The sequence below is a fragment of the Mastigoproctus giganteus genome, chromosome 8 (genome assembly GCF_048544385.1).
Source record: "Mastigoproctus giganteus isolate SK-2022 chromosome 8, ASM4854438v1, whole genome shotgun sequence".
NCBI lineage: Eukaryota > Metazoa > Arthropoda > Arachnida > Uropygi > Thelyphonidae > Mastigoproctus > Mastigoproctus giganteus.
The window spans coordinates 59765357-59787877 of NC_143582.1; the positions used below are offsets into that span (position 1 = coordinate 59765357).

The 22521-nt window shown below is 37.3% G+C and overlaps 1 protein-coding gene across 1 annotated transcript in view; it reads left to right on the forward strand.

Annotated features, from left to right (window-relative positions):
• The window catches only part of LOC150081560 (uncharacterized), a 710435-nt gene that overhangs the window by 442310 nt on the left and 245604 nt on the right, over nucleotides 1-22521 (forward strand). Inside the window, exon 20 of the mRNA XM_090380128.1 lies at nucleotides 3743-3925. Coding sequence (XP_090236254.1) covers nucleotides 3743-3925 — 183 coding nt within the window. The remainder of the gene's footprint in view (nucleotides 1-3742; nucleotides 3926-22521) is intronic.

Below are 22521 nucleotides of genomic sequence, written 5' to 3' on the forward strand. Positions count from 1 at the left end.
TCAACAGTTTCTCCTCCACTTTACTCTTGGTTATTACAAGATTCTCTAGCCTACTGCTAGAGTTGAATACACCTCTGGCTTTCCTCTCGCTAAATAACTCCTCATGTGTGAATGTCGATGCAAAATATTCATTTAGTTTGTTAGCTACCTGAGCAGGATCATCAACAGTTGACCCATTGATATCAAGTGGACCAATCTGATTCATCCCCTTCCCAAAGATTTCTCGTACTCTGCCTTCGCCTGCCTAACCTCCTTTGTAACTTGGTTACAGATCAACTTGTATCTTTCATAGGCTTCTGTGTCACGGGTTAATTTGTATGTATCCCATGAGTTTTCTTCTCTGCCATATGTCTCATTAGTTCATCTGACATCCATTTAGGCCTAAACCTTGAACAATATTTCTTAGTTGGTATGTAAAGCCTAGTAGCTTCCAAGATAAATTCTTTCAATGCTTCCCATTTTGCATTTGCTGTTGGTAACATCATCAGTTGGTCACACTGTATAGAATTTAAATACTGTCTCAGTCCATCGTAGTCGCCTTTACGAAAGCAATAACCCTTCCCTTTACCCCTAATGGTAGTTACCTCTTTGAGTAAATCCCACTTCAGCACACTGATCACTGCCACCTAGTGGTTCATTTATCTGCAGATTCTTAATGCACGAAGAATCACTGCTGATAATCAAATCAAGAGTATTCCTCCCTCTAAAGGGCGCCTCCGTAGCCAGGTGGGAAGGAGCAGCAGTGCGTAGCACACACTTCTTGATTAGACCGGGGTTCGAGCCCTTCACCACCAAATACGGAGGACGAGGAAAGGTCAGGAAATGACCACCACATATCCTGGAGCAATATGGCCTTAGTTGCTAATGCTCCTAAAAAAAAAAAACAAAATAACAATAACCTCCCTCTAATTGCCTCCCGAACATGCTGATGTAGAAAACAATCATCCAATAAATCCACAAAAGCCTTGCTAGTGTGTGAGTGATCAGCCCCCAAACTCCAGTCAATATCTGGGAAATTAAAATCTCCCATTATAAGACTCTCTGATTTACTTGCCCACTCTATTTCCCTGTATAGTTTCTTATTATACTCATCAGAGTCATTAGTCCTATAGCACACTCCCACTCTCAATTTTGATCTCCCAATGCTTATGTCACACCAAACTGACTCGACACTGCACTGTGCAGCGATGTCCACTGGCTTCACTTCCTTGGATTTTATGTATTTCTTAACTTATAGCATAACCTCTCCTCCCTTCCTATCCAGTCTATCCTTTCTGTAGACGTTGTAGTCCCCAAATTCCAGTTCTGCATTCCTTATATCTGTGTGACACCAAGTCTCTGATATCCCAACAATATCTGCCTTTGATGTTTTGAGTAATACCCCAAATTCATCAAATTTATTTACTAATCTCCTAGCATTGGTGTACACGCAAGTATATATGCACCTATTTCTATTCTTAGCTACCCTAACACAACCCATGTGTTTACTTGTACCGCAGTGACTCCCAGCAGCCTCTGAAATATCCTGAATCTTGTTTTTCAGACTTCTGCTCATTCCAATAGAAGCAGTGCAAGAATCTCTTTCACCTCTGCCAGTGGCTACTGTTAATCTATTTATCTTTGTATCCCCCCAAGCTAGCAGTTTTCCGACCCACCTAACACTGCCTCGATAGCATCAGCAAATATTCTTGCACCCTTTCTATTTAAGTGTATCCCATCCCTGTAGAAGCAATCTCTCCTGTTAACAAGTACAGTCCAGGCTGAAAAAAAATTCTACCCCTTGAGCCTTGCACAGTCTTTCCAGGGGCGAATTGATCGACAAGGCTCTCATCATATACTCCCTCCTATCGTGTCTGGGCAGAATTGCAGACACTTTCAAATTCAACCCTATTTCACGGCTTTTTTTCAACAGTGACCTGTATTTGTTATGCAATTCTGCCGATCTCCTACTCTTTATATCATTTGTGCCAACGTGTACAACTGTATCACATTTTGTGCCCTTTAAAGATGATATCTGCTCTACAACGTCATCAACCTTTGCCCCTGGCAGACATACCCTGGTCCTATTCCACCTATCCTTTTTACAAAGCATGTTCCCCGTTTCCCTGACAATAGAGTCACCAACAACTACTAGTTCCTTTGGGACCAGAGCATTCTGCCTTGGGGGTTGCCACTGTGTTTCACGATGACCAAGTGCAAGCTCTGGCGTTGATGTGGGCAGCTGAGAGCTTGATGGGCCCATCAATTTAGTTCCTTTGAGGGCATCCACCCTGTCCTTCAAGCTCTCATATAGGCCCATAAGAACGCTGAGTTGTTGCCTGATTTCGATACACTACTTGCATCGCGCACACACACAAAGACATCCCCCATGGCAATATCATGTCCCGTACCTGAATGCTCCACAAACATCATGCAAGCTGTGCATTTTAGAAGGCTGTGATTCAGAAGGCAACTGCCCCCCTCAGTTCTCCTCTGAGCCACAGCACTTCCAGTAGCTTGAGCCTTTTGTTTTACTGCTCTGGTCTGAGTCATGATTACTTTTAATTTAAATAAAATTTCAATTTCAGTTTATAACCCTAACTTATCTCCCAACACAGTTATAATGGTATATATATTTTTTAGTGTCAAGTATTAACTATCTCCGAGTTCCCTTTATATAACTTCCGCATCAGTTATGTATTAATTAATTATGTTACGTTTGTAATCTAAGTCGGTATATGTATTTAGTTAAAAGTGCAATTTAAATGCCAACGAAGTTCAACAAGTTTAATAGATTTTACTGATCGCTGAAAATATTATAAATTATACTATACTAACGCTATCTAGGTTCGATATATAACGATCGTATGACAAAGACAAAGGCGGAAATTTATGAACGGTAATCTATGGACACTTAAGTATTAATTAACTTTCAAATCTCGCTGTCTCAATTCAGAACAAACTAACGATCTTTACTAGGTCTATAAGCTACTTACAAAAAATAATTTGATGTAAAAAATATTCAATAAGCGGCTAAATATGGCTAAAAAACTTCTCGTTCAGCGGAGTTGTAACTTGTAACACGTGGATTTGATACCCTTACCGATACTTTTATGCAGTTACGAGGCCGAGTAAAGAATAAATACACCAGATTAATCAGAAATATCACAAAATAATGCTATACTACTAAATTTAAATCAAAAGTTTTAGAAAAAGAATAATTTCAAATCAATAAATAAGAAAAATCCACTTAACGGCTTTGAACACGTCTGGCCCCTACTAGCCTCGTCAGCAGATGTATATCTATTTAATTTAATAGTTATTGTATTTTGAAATATTCTTTTAACAATCTTTGTTTTTATAAGTTTATAGTGTTCTGTTACATTATGGCATGTTCACCACTTATTACTCATTTGGGGAGGTCTCAGTTTGAATCCTGCAAATGAATTCTTAATGATCTCTTCATCTGGGGCTTTAGTTAATTCAGGTGGGAGGTTTTCCGTGTGAGTTATTTATGCTTGTTTTTTTTCCCGCCTACACAACATGCAGATCAATTAGTGAACAAATACACACACTTATACAAATGTATTACACATTAATATTATGAGTGGTATTATGTAAACTGGAAAACTGTGACCAAAGTAATTGATACAAGTTTATATTTTTTTTTAGAGCAGATAGAGTTCTATATTTTGTATATAATTTGGTAGCAATTTTCAGTTAATTGTTAGATTTTTATTTATTATTTATTTATTTTTTTCAGATAAAGAGAATGATCCAAAATGTGCAAAGATTCTAGGTGAACTAGAAAACATTGATGATGATGCAGAAAAGCTTGATATTGATTTTGTAAAGATTTCTGATCCACTCATTTCTGAGGAATATAATATTCATTCATTTCCAACCCTTGTATTCTTTCGTCGAAGGTTTCCTCAGTTTTATGAAGGTAATTGGAATATTTTTAATTAAATAGAATAACCATAAGAATCAGATGAATACAAATAATTGTTAAAATTTTTTAAAAATAAAGTTTGTTCTACCATCCAGAAAGCGGTTTGTTTTAGTTTTTTTTATTGGATGATAGCTTTGTGGGATTTGAACTTTAAAGTGAGAGATGACATTTTATGGATGGAATTTCAAACTTAAAAATTTTGAAAGAATTTATTTAAATGTTTGATTTCTATGAGCATGTTAACATAAAAAAAATTTTCTGTGCTTGTTCTTTGATTGCTGCCAATTTCTATTCATATTTTTAATTTCCTTCCTCATTTGCTCTACACAAAACGGGTAATGTAAAAATAAACCTTTAATGTAGAAGATGCATAAAGATCATACACCATGATTTTATCTACCTAATTAATGTTAACTAACTTAACCCTGTCCATCTGGGTTGGATATAATCTATCAAATATAAGGGACTCAGCAAAGGAAGTTTGCAAACCCTTAGCCATAATTATGAGAGCATCCTTGGATTCTCTACAGACTGCAGATGTGTGAATATATCCCTAATTCAAAAAGTGGATCATAATGTTACATGAGTAATTAAAGATTTCTTAGTTCAACTTCTGTTCCAGGGAAGATAATGGAGTCATTGGTTAATGAAATAATTCAGCTACATCTAGAAAAGACACTGCTCTTCATGGATTAATGTTATAATGGAGCCCAGGGTTCAGTGTTGGACCCATTGGTGCTTTTCTGTTTTTATCAGTGATATTGATGAAGGCGTATCAGGCTTAATGCCCAAGTTTGGCAAATGATACAAAGGTTGCAGGTGATTAATAACAGTATTGATGGTATGCTGCTGCAACAGGATCTAGAGCAGATAGGCTGAGGTTTAACATTGGCAAATGCAAATTCCTGCATATGGGTAGCCATAATCCCAGAGTAACATATCAACTATGATACTACACTAAGGGGTAGTGAAAAATGAAAAGGACACAGGGGTAATTGTGCAGTCTGATATGAAATTTTCTGACCAGGGCCCACAGGCTGCTAGGACAACTCATGGGGTTTTGTTAAGGATGTACAGGAATTTTTCTGGCAGGGATAAGGAGTTGATTATCCCATTGTATAAGGAAATGGTCAGGCCACACCTTGAGTACTACATACAGGTCTGAGGCCTCATTTTAGAAAGGATATAGAGTTGCTTAAAACGGGTGCAGAGATGGACAAAAATATTGTTGAGGGGAGCAAACTGGTGATCTGATTGAGGTTTTTAAGGCTTGAACAGCTTGAGCAAACTCAGTACTAATGGAATTCTTCCTCTTGCTCAGACTATGCACATGAGTGGCATAAATTCAAATTGAGGAAGAATGGCTGTAGAATAATTGTTTGGATGTTTGCCTTTGGCTAAACAGGTTGTCAATTGTTGGAACAAGTTATCACCCTTTGTTGTGGAAGTGGATAGCTTGAATAAATTGAGAATAGAATTAGATATACAGTTGGTCCTCGTATAACACGTGTTTACATTACACGAATTCAATCATATACGATTTATAAATAGGGGAACAGTATCTTATATAACACGAACCGAATTCGCTTATGCACGATTCGCCTTTGTGTTTACAAGAAATGGCAGTCGAACGCGGAATCATCCCAACCGAACGCAACACTATAGGAATGAAGGGAAGATTCTGAAAATGTATTTATGTGTTTTATATCAGTGAAGGGGAAACACATTTCACTATAATAACGTAAAAACCAACACAATTCCAGCTACCGATATAATCGCAAATGCAATTAGATCGAGTTTACTACCAGTTTATAACAGATTCCACTAGCAGAAACGAAACTGGAAATTGTTTTTATTGTTTTATGGTAGTAACCCCCAGAAATGTGCTTTAGTAAAATGTGGGGTGTTAATAGTGTATCTCGGCCTTTACGGTTATTTATTCAGTTGCTATACGAGCGCAGCTTTGTTTATGTGTATTAATCGTGCCTCCTCGTTTTGTAATTGCGCTCTATTCCCTAAAAATTAATAAAATATTACTTAAAAGGTGTGAAAAGGAAGCGTCCTGGTGAAGACACTGCAGATTCAGAGAGAGAGAGAGAGAGAGAGAGAGAGAGAGAGAGAGAGAAAAGCAATATCGATAAACAGAGGCGGACTGAGTCAAAAATTCTTGCCCTTGAAAATTTATAGTGGCCTCATACTACGGTTTATGGCCAAAATCACACCGGCCTCCAGCACACCGGGATTTCCCGGGTAAGGCTTATGGCCAGTTCGCCTCTGTCGATAGAGAAAAAACATATGAAATTGTGAAATGCTTTGATCGAAATGAAAGACCATGTGATATTGCAAGTGCTACAGACCTAAATGAGGCAACGCCGAGAATTACAAAGAATGCGGAGAAAATAAAAACAACTTTCATAGTGGGAACAATTCAAAGTGTAATTAAAATCCATTAGATTAAGACACAAGAATTGGAAGAGATGGAACGGCTGTCATCTGTTTGGATAGAAAATCAAACAAAAAACAAGTTAGCTTACGATAGAAGCAAAAGCATTAGCATTATTTTATTACGTAATAAAATACGTAAGTATTTTATTACGTAATTATTTTATTACGACTATTTTATAAATATTTCCGTATATAAAATACGTAAGTATTTTGTTACGACTATTTTATTTAATATAATTTTTTTACGAATAAAATACGTATTTTATTCCTAAAAAATACTTTCTTAGTATTAAAAATACTAAAAATACTTTATTATAATATAATAAATAATAAAAAATATTTATTATATTATAATAAAAAATATATTATATTTTATATTACGTATTTTAATCGTTATAAAATACGTAAGTATTTTATTATAAGGATTAAAATTACCCGATTATTTATTGTGTTTGGTAATGTTTTGGTTCCAAATGTGTGTTCAATCTTGGGTGGTCGGCACCTAACCACACTTTTCCCATAGGGCCTGTTGTTTATATTGCACGATTTTGCATTGCACGAGGGTTTCTAGGAACACAACTATCATGCTATACGAGGACAGACTGTACTGTTTGATTTGATTTGATTGGAGCGGAGCGGATGGATAGATGAAAGTGGGTTTTTTTTGGTTTTAGCATTAGCATTAGTAGAGGCATTTGATGCAAGAAAGCAAGCTTATGCAGCATCAGCCAAAAAAAAAAAAAAAACCCACTTCCACTTCACCCCTCTGTTCGTTCAAAATACCTGTCCAGCTGAGCCTTAAACTTATTTAGGCTATCAACCTCCACTACAAGGGATGGAAGTCTGTTCCACCAACCAACCACCGGCTGGTTAAAGGCAAATTTCCGCACGTCTATCCTACATCTGTCTTTCCTCAATTTGAATTTATGCCCTCTCAGGTGATTATTCTGAGCTAGAGGAAGAATCCCATCAGCATTGAGCATGCTCAAACCATTCAAGGCTTTATACACCTCTATCAGATCACCTCGCTGGTGCCTAGTCTCCAGACACTGTAATTTGCAAAATTTAAGCCTTTCTTCGTAAGAGCACCCCCTTTGTTCCATTCACTAATCTTGTTGCCCTTCTCTGTACTCGTTCCAGCAGCTCTACATCCTTCTTGAAATGAGGTCTCCAGGCCTGTATACAGTACTCTAGGTGTGGCCTGACCATTGCCTTATACAATGGAATAATCACCTCCTTATCCCTGCTGGAAAAATTCCTGTATATCATTGACAATACTCCATGAGCTACTCTTGCAGCCCATCTGCACTGCTCAGAGAACTTCATATCTGCCTACACAACCACCCCCAGGTTCTTTCATTCTCTACCACTGTCAGTGTAGTACCACAGAGTTGATACGTTGCTCTGGGGTTGCTGTTTCCCATGTGTAGTACTTTACATTTGTCAATGTTAAACTTCATTTTCCACCTCTCAGCCCATCTGCTCAACCTTTCCAGATCCTGTTGCAGCAGCATAGTGTCAGTAGTGTCCTTGACAACCCTGCCAACCTTTGTATCGTCTGCAAACTTGGACATTAAGCTTGATATACCATCATCAATATCATCTATAAATACAGAAAACAATAATGGACCCAACACTGAGCTCTGAGGGACTCCACTAATAACATTAGTCCACGATGAGCTGTGTCCATTGATTACCACTCTCTGTGTTCTCCCCCTCAACCACCCCTTTATCCATAGCAGCAATTTGCTTCCAATGTCATACTGCTCCAATTTGTGTAGCAGTCTTCCATGTGCAACAGTATCAAAAGCCTTTCTAAGATCCAAGTATATAATATCAAAGCTATTCCCTGCATCCAGTTCTTTTGTGACTGCATCATAGTATCCAATCAAATTGGTCAGGCAAGACTTCCCCTTAACAAAACCATGCTGTGTCCGAGCTATAACTGAAGTCTTGTCTAAATGATCCTGCAGTGCTTCTTTAACCAGTGCCTCCATTAATTTTCCTGGAACAGAAGTTAAGCTCACAGGTCTATAATTACTTGTGTCGCCCTTTGATCCTCCTTTGTGAATTGGGGTCATATTTGCACATTTCCAGTCTATGGGTACCTCCCCTGAGTCCAAGGAAGCTCTCATAATTATGGCTAAGGGTTTGCTTACTTCCTTTGCTGCCTCCTTTAATATAACTGGATAGATCCCATCCACCCCGGGTGCCTTTCTTGTGTTTATCTTCAACAGTTTCTCCTCCACTTTACTCCCAGTTATTTCAAGATTCTGTAGCTTACTGCTAGAGTTGAATACACCTCTGGCATTCCCCTCGCTGAATAACTCCTCATGTGTGAATGTCGATGCAAAATATTCATTTAGTTTGTTAGCTACCTGAGCAGGATCATCAACAGTTGACCCATCAATATCAAGTGGACCAATCTGATTCATCCTTCTTTCTAGCCTTCCTTCTAGAGTTTACATAAGTAAAGAACTCTTTGCTGTTTTTCTTTGCATCCCTTGCCAAGGATTTCTCGTAATCTGCCTTCGCCTGCCTAATCTCCTTTGTAACGTGGTTGCATATCAACTTGTATCTATCATAGGCTTCTGTGTCATGTGTTAATTTGTAAGTATCCCATGCATTTTTCTTCTCTGCCATATGCCTCATTAGTTCATCTGACATCCATTTTGGCCTAAACCTTGAACAATATTTCTTAGTTGGTATGTAAAGCCTAGTAGCTTCCAAGATACGTTCTTTGAATGCTTCCCATTTTGAATTTGCTGTTGGTAACATCATCAGTTGGTCCCACTGTATAGAATTTAAATAGTGTCTCAGTCCATCGTAGTCGCCTTTACGGAAGCAATAACCCTTCCCTTTACCCCTAATGGTAGTTACCTCTTTGAGTAAATCCCACTTCAGCACACTGTGATCACTGCCACCTAGTGGTTCATTTATCTGCAGATTCTTAATGCATGAAGAATCACTGCTGATAATCAAATCAAGAGTATTACTCCCTCTAGTTGCCTCCCGAACATGCTGATGTAGAAAACAATCATCCAATAAATCCACAAAAGCCCTGCTAGTGTGTGAGTGACCAGCCCCCAAATTCCAGTCAATATCTGGGAAATTAAAATCTCCCATTATAAGACTCTCTGATTAACTGGCCCACTCTATTTCCCTGTACAGTTTCTTATTATACTCATCAGAGTCATTAGGCCTATAGCACACTCCTACTCTCAATTTTGATCTCCCAATGCTTATGTCACACCAAACTGACTCAACACTGCACTGTCCGGCGATGTCGACTGGCTTCACTTCCTTGGTTTTTATGTGTTTCTTAACTAATAGCATAACCCCTCCCCCCTTCCTATCCTGTCTATCCTTTCTGTAGACGTTGTAGTCCCCAAATTCCAGTTCTGCATCCCTTATATCTGTGTGACACCACGTCTCTGATATCCCAACAATATCTGCGTTTGATGTTTTGAGCAATACCTCAAATTCATCAAATTTATTTACTAAACTCCTAACATTGGTGTACACGCAAGTATACCTGCACCTGTTTCTATTCTTTGCTACCCTAACACAACGCATGTGTTTACTTGTACTGCAATGGCTCCCAGCAGTCTCTGAAATATCATGCATCTTGTTTTTCAGTCTTCTGCTCATTCTAATAGAAGCAGTGCAAGAATCTCTTTCACCTCTGCCAGTGGCTACTGTCAATCTATTGGTCTTTGTCTCCCCCCAAGCTAGCAGTTTTCCGACCCACCTAACACTGCCTCGATAGCATCAGCAAATATTCTTGCACCCTTTCTATTTAAGTGTATCCCATCCCTGTAGAAGCAATCTCTCCTGTTAACAAGTACAGTCCAGGCTGAAAAAAAATTCTACCCCTTGAGCCTTGCACAATCTTTCCAGGATCTAATTGATCGACAAGGTTTTTTTTGGTTTTTGTTGAATATGCTTGCTTTCTTGCACATTTAGCATTAACATTGGTAGAGGCACATGATACAAGAAATCAAGCTTATACAGCATGAGCAAAAAAAAAAAATAATAAAAAAATAACCCTTCCTATTTCACCAATCCATTCACTCAAAAAATCTGTCCAGTTCTTCCTTTAATTTATTTAAGCTATCAACTTCCACAACGACAGATGGAAGTTTATTCCACCAAACAACTACCCACTGGCTGAAGGCAAATTTCCGCACATCTGTTCTACCACTGTCTTTCCTCAGTTTGAGTTTCTGCCCCTTAGGTTCGTAATCTGAGCAGGAGGAAGAATCCTATCCCTTATACACCTCAATCAGATCATGTAACAAGTGCCTAGTCTCCATTTGCTGCAATTTGCAGAATTTAAGCCTTTCTTGGTAAGAGCACCCCTTTGTTCCCCTCACCAATCTTGTTGCCCTTCTCTGTACTCATTCTAGCAACGCTGAATTCTTTCTAAAATGAGGTCTTCGGACCTGTACATAGTATTCAAGGTGTGGCCTGACCACTGCCTTATACAAAGGGATAATCACTTCCTTAACCCTGATAACAAAATTACTGTATATCATTGACAAGACCCCATGACCTGCTCTTGCCGCCTGTCTGTAATGCTCAGTAAACTCCATATCTGACTGCACAATTACCCCCAAGTCTGTTTCATTCTCCACTATGCTGAGTTTAGTACCTCACAGTTGGTACATTTCTCTGTCACCCCATGTCAGGGGTTGGCAACCTTTTTTTATTGTGAAGAGCCATTTTTGATCTAATTAAAAAAAAAAAAGAGAATCTGAAGAGCCGCCCCTTAGATCAAGCTTGTGGGGGAGGGGGGGTTAAGAAATTGAATAGAGTGGGAAGGTGTTTTATAAAAAAATATATTTTTTTGAAATATTATTTATTAATACTGAAAAAACATAACAAACATCTAATGAGGTACGAATTAATGACTTTTGCTGCTTAACTTCTTGAGACAGTCTCTCGACATCAGGCGAGTATACTGTAATTTTCATTTTTAAACATGCTGAAAGATTCGCATTGCAGAAAATCAAAAATCTGAGAGAATTCCAAACGCAAATATTTTCAAATCAAAATCTATATACTTGTCCAGTAAGCTACTCCACGCATTGAACACAATTTGGTCTTGCTTTTTCAACTCATCTATTGCCGTCCATTTGTGTAGAATTGCAACGGCAGCCTTTTGCTTTTCCAAATCCTCAATTTTAGTTTTAAGGCATTTTAGTCTTGCACTCCACATGTCCTTGATTTTTAATTCCTCTAACTCCATTTTATATTATGCTTTGTGTGGACTAAAAGTTAAAGAGCCATAGATACATGTGTCGGCAACCTTTGCCCTATGCAGTACTTAGCATTTGTCAATGTCAAAGTTCAGTTGCCATTTCTGAACCCTTCTGCCTAACTTTTCTAGATCCAGTTGCAGTGGCATACTATCATTACTGTTATTACCCACCTGCCAAACTTTGTATCATCTGAAAATTTGGACATTAAGCCTGATAGATCTTCATCAATAACATTGATAAATATACAAAACAAACACTGAGCCCTCGGAGACTCCACTAATAACATTAGTCAACAAAGAGTAGTGTCCATTGATTGCCACTGTCTGTCTTCTCACACTCAACCATCCTTTTATTCATTGTAGAAACTTGCCCTTAAATGCGATACTGCTCCAATTTGTACAGCAGTCTTCCAGTGCAACAATATCTAGAAAAGTTGGGCTGGTGGGCGGAGAAGTGGCAACTGAAGTTTAACATTGACAAATGCAAAGTACTGCATGTGGGTTACAAATGTTTTCCTGAAATCCATGTATATGATATCGAAATTATTTTTTTGCTTTTGGTTCCTTCATGACCATATCATAATATCCAATAAAATTGGTCAGACAAGTCTTCCCCTTTACAAACTCATGCTGTGTCTCTATTATTACTGAAGTCTTGTCTAGATGATTCTGCAGTGCTTCTTTAACCAGTGACTCCGTTATTTTCTCTGGAACAGAAATGATACTAACAGGTCTGTAATTATTTGTGTCATCCTTTGATCCCCCTCTGTGAATTTAGTATACATTCTCACATCTCCAGTCCATGGGGACAACCTTTAGTCCACGGATGCTCTCATAATTATTGCTAAGTGTTTGCTTACTTCTTTTTTTGCCTCCTTTTAATATAACTGGATAGATCTGATCCGTTCCTGGTGGCTTTCTTAAGTTTAACTTCAACAATTTCTCCTTCATTTTGCTCTCAGTTTTTACAAGATCATTTAGCTCCTTTTTAGAATTTAATAAGCTTCTGTCCTCCACTTCTCTATAGAATCTCTCATGTGTGAGTGTGATGCAAAATACTCATTCAGTTTCTGAGCAGGATTATCAACAGTCGAACCATTGATATCAAAAGGACCAATCTGATTCATCCCCTTCCTTCTAGAGTTTATATAAATAAAGAAGTCTTTGCTGTTTTTCTTTGCATCCTTTGCCAAAGATTTCTCGCAATATGTTTCGTTTGCCTAACCTCCTTTGTGACTTGATTACAGACTAGCTTATATGTACCATAGGTTTCTGTATAACCTGATAATTTATATGCATCCCATGTATTTTTCTTCTCTGCCTTGAGTCTCATTAGTTCATCTGCCACCCATTTTGGCCTATACATTGAGCAGTATTTTTTAGTTGGTATGAAAACCTAGTAGCTTCCAAGGTTAATTCCTTGTATGTTTCCCATTTAGAATTTGCTGTTGGTAACTTCATCAGTTGGTCCCACAATATGGAATTTAAAAACTGTCTGAGGAGACTGTACTCACCTTTATGAAAGCAAAAACCCTTCCCTTTACCCCTGATTGTAGTTACATCTTTAAGTAAATCCCACATGAGTACACTGTGATCACTGCCTTACAATAGTTCCTTTATCTGCGAGTTCCTAATGCATGAATAGTCACTGCTGATAATCAGATCAGACCTGGTTTAGCATGATTGTAACACCAGGGTACCAACCACCCACCCACCAATGATAGGCCAATAAGCTTTTAAACGGTTAGTCGTCTCTCTTAGTGAAGCATTACTTTTCCGAGGTAGTGCAATATCGTGGTAACTCATTGTGAAGGTAGTCACAATATGAGATACAGTTATTAAATCGATGCCGTCCATTATACTACTTTGTAGTTCACTATGAACAAAATATTGTGAATTATCACTGCCAGGTCTATAATTAGGATTCTACAGATAAAAAGTCCTACTAGGTGATGGTTATCACAATGTGGGATTTACTTAAAGATATATTTACTGTCAAAGGCAAAGGAGAGGGCCGGCTTTTGCTTTCATGAAGATGACTACAGAGGCCTCAGACAGTTTTTAAATTTTATTCAGTGGCACCAAATGATATTACTAACAGCAAATTCCAAATGGGAAGCATGCAAGGAAATAATTATAATAGCTACCATTTTATACTCTCTGAGAGATGCTGTTCAATGTTTAGGCCTGAATGGCCTCATGGCAGAGCAGAAAAATGCATGGGATGGTTATTAATTGTCAGGTAATAGAGAAGCCTTGAGTTGATATAAACTAGTCTGAAATCAAGTCTCAAAGGTGTCAGGCAAGCTATGAGAGATTTCAAGAAGTTTCTCTCAAGGTATTCTTAGAAAAGTAGCAAAGACCTCTTTAGATATGTGAACACTAGATTGAAAAGGACAGGAGTGTTTCTAGTGTATGTGGCAGCCGGGTGTCAATTGAAATCTGGCACCACCGTTTAAAATTTTCTTCATATATGTATGTAAGTTTCAGGTTTTCAGCACCCCTTGAATGTTGGTGCCCAGGTGCAGGGCATCCCTTGCACCCTCGGGATGGCCCACCCCTGGAAAGGGATAAATTATGTTGGTTTGCTAGATATGAATGTTTTAACTGTTGATGATTCTACTCAGGTTTCTGACAAGCTGAATTTTGCATCTATATTCAAACAAGAATAATTTCTTAGGAATGAGGATGTCAAAAGTATATCAAATTACAAGGAGCTAAATGATTTTGTGATGACTGAGAGAAGTGGATGAGAAATTGTTGAATTTAAATGTAAAATGGAATCCAGGGCTCATGGGATCTATCCAGTATTATTAAGAGAAGTATCAAAAATGGTCAACAAACGTTTAGTCATAATTATGAGAGCATCTTTTGATTCAGTGGTGGTCCTCATGGACTGGAGATTTGATGATGTATACCCAGTTGCCAAACGAGATGCAGAACGAGACATGAGATTCAAAGGGTTTAGTGAGTAATTGCAGCTGTAATCTTGACTTCTATTCCAGGGAAAATAATGAAGTCACTGATTACAGAAGTAATGCAGGTCCATCTAGATAGAATGCAGTTTTATGGCAATCTTGTATGACCAATCTGTTTGGATACTATGATGTAGTGACAAAAGAGCTAGATTCAAAAAGTATTTTTGACATCATATACATAGATTTCAAAAAAATATTTTTGGTGCTTTTCCACATAAAAGATTGCTATATAAATTGGATCAGTGTGTCAATTGGGGCAGGTTACAGCTATGATTAAAAGGATAGTTCCAAGTGGGCGAAGACAGAGAGTGTTGTTATTAGTGGACACTACTCATCTAGGACCTTGTTACTTATGGGAGTCCCCTGGGTTCAGTGCTGGGCCCATTTTTTGTTTTCAGTATTTATTAATGATATTGATGAAGGCATATCTGGCTTAATGTCATAAGTTTTCTGATGATATGAAAGTTAGCAGGCTAGTTAATGATGGTAATCAGGGAATGGCACTGCAGCAAGATCTAGAAAGTGTACACAGATGGGCTGAAAAGGCCATTGAAGTTTAACATTAATAAATGCGAGGTACTACATAATGGTAACAGTAATTGAGAATAACATTCCAAACATGTTGTATTACACTCTGGTAGTGGAAAATGAAAAGGACCATGGAGTAATTATGCAGTAAGACATGAAGTTCTCTGAACGGTGTAGACAGGGTGCTAATACAGCTTATGGGATTTGCCAGCAGGGATAAAATAGATGATTATCCCATTGTATCATTGTATAAGACAGTTGTTAGGTCACATCTTAAGTAGTTCATTCTGGTCTGGAAGTCTCATTTTAGGAAGGATGTGAATCTTTTGAAATGGGTGCAGAGAAGGTTAATGAGATTAGTGAGAAGAACAAAAGAATACTCTTACCAAGAAAGGCTTCAGTTCTGTTAATTGCAGCAACTGAAAACTAGGCACCTGTGAGGAGATTTTATTGAGGTGACTAAGGCTTTGAATGGATTGAGTAAACTAAATGCTGATGGCATAAACTTAACTTGAAGAAGGATAGTTGCAGGCTTTGTTTTCACCCAATGGTTAGTTGATTGTTGGAATAAACTTCTACCTGGTGTTGTGAAAGTAGTTAGTTTGAGGGGTTGGACAGGTATGTGAGAAGTGGTTGTTTTTTGTTTGTTTTTTTTTTGCTGATGATGTATAAGCTTGTTTTCTTTCATAAGGTGCAAATACTAATAATAATGCTTTTAATATCATAATAAGAAATCAGAGCCAGAACTAGGCAATCCTATGCAGGGGAAAAAGTGTTATAGGTACACCCCAATTATATGCTGGTAGTCAATCTTTCAGTAGCCTAGCTAAGGTCATCGACACCCAGAGCAACATGTTTTCCTGGCACCCCTGATTGTGATAGATAGGTAATTAGTATTAGTAACGGCCGCATGGTGCAAGAAAGCCTATGGCTTATGCTGCACCAGCCAAAAAAAAAAAAAAAAAAAATCCGAACAAAACAATGATAAAAACAAAAAATAAATAAATAAATAAATAAATAGATAAATAAAATAAATAACTAATTAATAATAATTAATAAATAAAAAATAAATAAAAAGGAAATTAAACCTATCATCCTATGCGCTTCCCTTACCCAAAAGTACTATCCAGATGACCTTTGAATTTCCCCAAACTGTCGGCCTCTACCACCCATGAAGGCAACTTATTCCAGTAATTTATAACTCGCTGGCTAAAATAAAACTTCCTGCAGTCCAATCTAAACATTTCCCCCCCGTAACTTGAATTTATGTCCCCTAGTTCTAGCATCATTTATAATCTTGAAAATTTTGTCCTCCTCCATTTTACTGATGCCTCTCAGAGCCTTAAACACCTCAATCAAATCTCCTCTAAGGTGTCTAGTTTCCAAACTCTGCAACCCACATATTCGAAGTCTTTCTTCATAAGGACGCCCTTTTGCCGATCTCACCAGGCGAGTTACCCTTCTTTGCACCCTTTCAAGAAGCTCAATGTCTTTCTTTAGGTGCGGTCTCCATACTTAAACACAGTATTCCAAGTGTGGTCTAACATAAGCCTTATATAATGGGATTATCACGTCCCTATCTCTACTTGCAAAAGTTCGATAGATCATCGATAGGACACCATGGGCCTTCCTCGCAACCTGTTTACAATGCTCAGAGAATTTCATGTCTGACCGTATCGTAACACCCAAGTCCCTTTCCTCCAGTACTGGGTTTAGTTGAACTCCACCAAGTGAATAAGTTTTTTTGGGATTACTGTTTCCCAGGTGTAATACCTTACACTTTGTTGGATTAAAGCACAGCTGCCATTTTTCTGACCATTCCTGAAGTCTATCTAGGTCTCTCTGAAGAAGCTCAGCTTGACAGTGATCATTAACTACTCTACCAATTTTAACATCATCTGCAAATTTAGACATCACGCCCTCTATCCCTTCATCAATGTCATTTATGAAAATTAAAAACAACAGTGGTCCTAATACTGATCCTTGGGGAACCCCACTTCTTACAATCAACCCAATCTGAGGAATAGCCATTTATCAAAACCCTCTGCCTCCTGCCCTGAAACCATCCTTCTATCCATCTAAGGATTTTCACAGTGATTCCAACCTGTTCCAGCTTATAAAGCAACCGCTCATGTGGGACTGAGTCAAAAGCTTTGCTGAAATCTAAATAAACAATGTCGAAATTATTCCCTAGATCCAGCTCGTGAGTGACCCTTTCGAAATAGCGAACCAGATTTGTTAAACATGATTTTCCCTTTACAAAACCATGCTGAGTATCCTTGAGAATTTCAATTCGATCCAAATGATCCTGAATTCCACCCTTGATCATTGCCTCCATGATTTTCCCTACTACTGAAGTCAGACTGACAGGTTGATAATTTCTAACTTCACTTTTAGAGCCACCCTTATGTATGGGAGATACATTTGCACTTTTCCAATCCAAGGGAATCTCCCCAGAGTCTAGTGATGCTCGCATAATTAGCCTAAATGGTTCAATGCACTCGCTTGCCGCCTCTCTTAAGATTATAGGGTATATTCCATCAACTCCAGGAGCCTTACTGGTCTGTAGGCTCGAAAGTTTTTTCATTAAATAATCTTGCAAAATTTCAATATCATTAATTACATATTTTTTAACTTCGCTCCCACAATTTCCCATTGCCACAAAAGTTCCTTCAGTTTGCACCCCTGAAGATTGGCGCCTGGGGGGTAATCCCCTCCTGCACCCCCTTGCTATGCCTCTGCAAACTTTATGAATTTTTAAAAATTACTATGCAATGGTCTGCGATTTGCATATATTTATTAATAAAATTATTTAAGTAATACAATGAATATAACAAAACAAAAATATGAAAGAAAAAGAAACTCAAATATTCGTTTATATCTACAGAGAATTTAATTCTACATAAACTACAAAGAAAGTACAGTGCATATGACTACAAAGAAATTAGAAAACCAGATAGTTTATGTTTATATATCTAGTATAAAATCATAGAAACAAAATATTGCAAAATATAGTACTTTTAACATTATAACATAAACTAAAAATATGCAATGAAGGTGTATTTTTTTAATTGAATTTTTCTCTCTTTGAAAAACCTTTCACAAGAACTGTTACAGGCAGGGTAAGAAAAATTCATAGCGCTATTTTTTTATTTGAATAAGATTCTATTAGGCAATACTCATGAAAGAATTGGAGAAAGTTGTAAAGGGGTTACAGATTTTATATCCTGATTTTTTAAATATCTGTTGAAATGTCAACAGATATTTGAAAAATTAGGTTTGCCCTCCATTGGTTAGCACTGGAGGACAAACCAAAAAAGCTCAGAGGTGTGACGTCACAAAACGGTCTGTACTTTATAGAAGTTGGTAATTGGATTTTTCTGTTATTTTCAAAATTTATAAAACACTGTTCCTCAATGATATTTTTTTCCATAAAAGATTATAAATCCAAATTTATAATTTTTTTCGCTCTCACAAAATCACAAAAATTTCTGGAATCATATGTAGCACATACAAAGATAATGCAGTATTTCTTTTAATAAAATTTTTATTTATTTCTTTTTGAACAAAGAACACAAGTTGACCAGAAGCTATTATCTGTATGGGTCTGGAATATGCCTTAATCTTTTGACTGGCTATAGCAGTAGTTTTCGACCTTTTTTTTAATAACGGCAGCCCTAAGTGATTTCTTTTATTTTGTAGCACCCCTACTTAATTTTTTGCCTGTTAGATCTCATTCTGTGTGTGTGTGTGTGTGTGTGTGTGTGTGTGTGTGTGTGTGTGTGTGTGTGTGTGTGATATAAAAAAAAAAAAAAAAAGTTATATGATAGTTATTACAATAATACAACTATAAACAAAATTACAATTCATAATACAAATTATATATATATATAATTTGGCAATCTGGCATTCAAAGAAAGTCCATCACCCCTTAAAATTGTAATTGTCATCCAAATAACATAAGTATATGGCAATATTTCATACAGATTACATCAGATGAGACTGACACACATAGGTGATGACATAACATTGCATCAGCTGTTACTTTCAGCTATATAAGCACACTCTGCAAGAGTTGCAGTCATTCCTTGTGTCAGGATGGCAAGTTATGTGCAGTTGACGCCACAAAGAAAGAGTGCTATTGTTGCTTTACATGAGGAAGGCTGTTCTTCCCATCATATTGCTTATAGAGTGTCATGACTTTCGACACTATCGAAAGTGCATGACACTCTATAAAGAAGAAATCTCTCACTGTCGACAGTGAGAGATTTCTTTCCAAACTCAAGAATACTGGTTCTGCTGATAGGAAAAAAGGAACTGGATACAAACGAGTCTCTTCTGGGAGAAACAGGACCGTGTTTTAACGCACGTATGCCTTAAAAATTGTAAAGCTTCTTTGTCTGAGCTGAGAAGAGAATGGGAAGAACATACAGAAGTGGTAGCAAGTGCAGTAACAGTTAGAAGACGCCTCTTCAAAAATGTACTTGTAGCCTGTCATCCTAAGAAGCAGCCCCTCCTCACAAATGAAAAATGAAAAAGGCCCGATTAATTTGGTGTAAGGAACATGTCAAATGGACCTCTGAGCAGTGGAAGGCAATTATTTTTTTTTGTATGAGAAGAAATTAAACCTGCTGGCTCTGATGGGACACAAATGATTCGCCTTAGACAGTGGTGAAGAATACCATCCAGACTGTATGGTGTCTACAGTGAAATTCCCTAGCAGCCAAATGATATGGGGGTGCATTTCGTATCTCGGAATAGGTCACCTGCAGCTGATAAAAGGTTCCATAAATGCCATTGGATACCTGGCTATATTGGAAGGCAAATTGCTACCAACCATTAGAGACCATTTCAACCTGCCAAGTAACTGCAGCTTTCAGGATGACTCTGCTCCTTGTCATTGGGCAAAAAGTGTAAGTAGGCACTTCTGTAGTTACGTTAGCTTCATTTCTGCATTAGAGTTTTGACGGTAATATGTTTTCATTTGTTACAGGTGAAAAAATGGTTGGAAGAACGGTCCATTACAACTCTTAGCTGGCCAGGAAACAGCCCAGACCTGAATCCTTTAGACAACTGTTGGCATTGTGTGGAATCTCTAGTTGCCAGAAAGAAACCAAAGACCCTTCGTTAACTTCAGGAAGCCATAATTCATGTTTGGAACCACGAACTATCAGTTGATTATCTTCAGAAATTGATCTTGTCAATGCCTTGACTGTGTGCTGCTGTGATCAGGGCCAGAGGCGGTTCAACTAAATATTAGTTGTAGTGTACTGAAAAGTTCAACTAAATATTAGTTGTAGTGTACCATGAAAAGTTCAACTAAATATTAGTTGAACTTTTTGTGGTGCACTTTTCATTTTGTTTTCCATTTAAAACGATGAACTGAAGCAAATTGAGGGCTTCTGATAACATTTCAGCCATAATTGTTGTGTTTACCAAAACTGTTGTATAAAGGTTGCAAATGCTCTTTTGGAATATTTGAGAGCACTGTCAAATATTACTTAGCTTTACCTTAACTATAAATATATATCTTTTGTTTATATTTCTATTTGTGATGCTAGTCATTAATGTAACATACCATTGCAAAAAAGGGTTAGAAATGTGAAATTCCTAGGTGATGCACTTTAAAAACACTAGTGTATATAGAGGTACCAAATAAACATCAATTATAGATCACTACAAAATTAAAAAGATACCATACACTTTTTTATCATAAAATAAATATATCAATTTAAAAAAAAAAATAAGTTAAAGTAACTTAAACCCAAATTACGTGGCACCCCTGGAATGTTGTTGTGACACCCTAGGGTGCCACGGAACCCCAGTTGAAAACCACTGGGCTCTAGAAAGCAGTTTAGCATGACTTCTTGGTATGTGAGATAGGTGGCTGCATACGTCTTACATTCTACTTACACAGTGGAACACTAATCCCATTAACCCTTAATTTGCACTTTCTGATTGCTTAAATTGCTTAAAGGCCAGAGGTGGAAACAAAGCACACAAAGATAAGTTTCTCGTAATCTGTTCATTATATGGAAATTTTATTAATTCTACAGAAACTTTTAAATGTAATTACCAAAAGGAATTCAAAGATTTCGCCTATAAAGTCAGACCTGTGTTAAACACAGGTCTGACTGCAATTAAATCAAAAATGAAGCAATTTTAAAATATATAACTGGTTGGATGCGCCCTTAAAATGCTGTACCTGGGGCTGGTGTCCCGCTCGCCCCACCATGGTTCCGGCTCTAAGAAATATCTCTTTTTTTTTCTACTAAAATTATTAAAAATAATCATTTTAAATCTAGAATAGTAATTCTACCTTTCATACAGATGTACACAATTTTTAAAGATATCTGTCGGAAGAGTAGTGTTGTGTATAATTTTAATTGTAATTGAAATTTTAATAGAAACAAAAAAAATTCAATACATTATTTAAAAAAAAAAAAAATCCTATTAAAAACAGTTTTTTTATCTTACTTTATCAGTTCAAAAACCAGAACTGCACCCAACCCACTAACCATGAAATCACTAAAGACCTAACCACAGATTCCTGCAGTTACTTGACATGATGCCAGAACCTAGCTTACATACTATCCAGAAACTCATTAAAGGGTTTAATGAGTTTCACTTGTTGTGAACTATATATGGGCAGAAATTGAAGCTGCTCATGATAAAGCTGCTCATCTTTTAACATGATGGTCAAAAGGCCTGATTTTCACAGTTATAATGTGTTATAAAACTGTTTGAATGAAAGTGCATCTTCAGTATGTAAATAAAAAACTCAAATGTAAAATTTAATGATGTAAATAAGATAATTGCTCTGTTGAGCTAGCAGGACAGCATGTAATTTGAAGCAGGTAGCATTAAGAATTAACTATTAATTATTACACTCATGTGATTATTGTCTTTGCTCAGAGCATCATGTTTTTAGAGCTGCTGCCAGTTCCTAGATCCCAGGTAACTAATCTTGACAAGCAGGACAATCAGGAAAATGAAAGAAGAGGGATGATAACATCATATAACAGTGATTGTTTTGTTATTTGGTTTTTAGGAGCATTAGCAACTAAGGCCATATTGCTCCGGGAGATGCGGTGGTCATTTCCTGACCTTTCCGCATCTTCCGTATTTGGTGGTGACGGGCTCGAACCCCGGTCTAATCAAGAAGCGTGTGCTACGCACCGCTGCTCCTTCCCACCTGGCTACGGAGGCGCCATAACAGTGATTGACCGCTCCTTATTGGTCAATCACAAATGCCTAGCAAATCCCCACTCTAACCTATTAATAAGCTGACCCCAGGAAGGGATTAAAATCACTGTATGGGGGGTTTCAGAGTTAAGGAGTATCTGATTTTCTTTTCTTTTCTTTCTTTTTTTCTT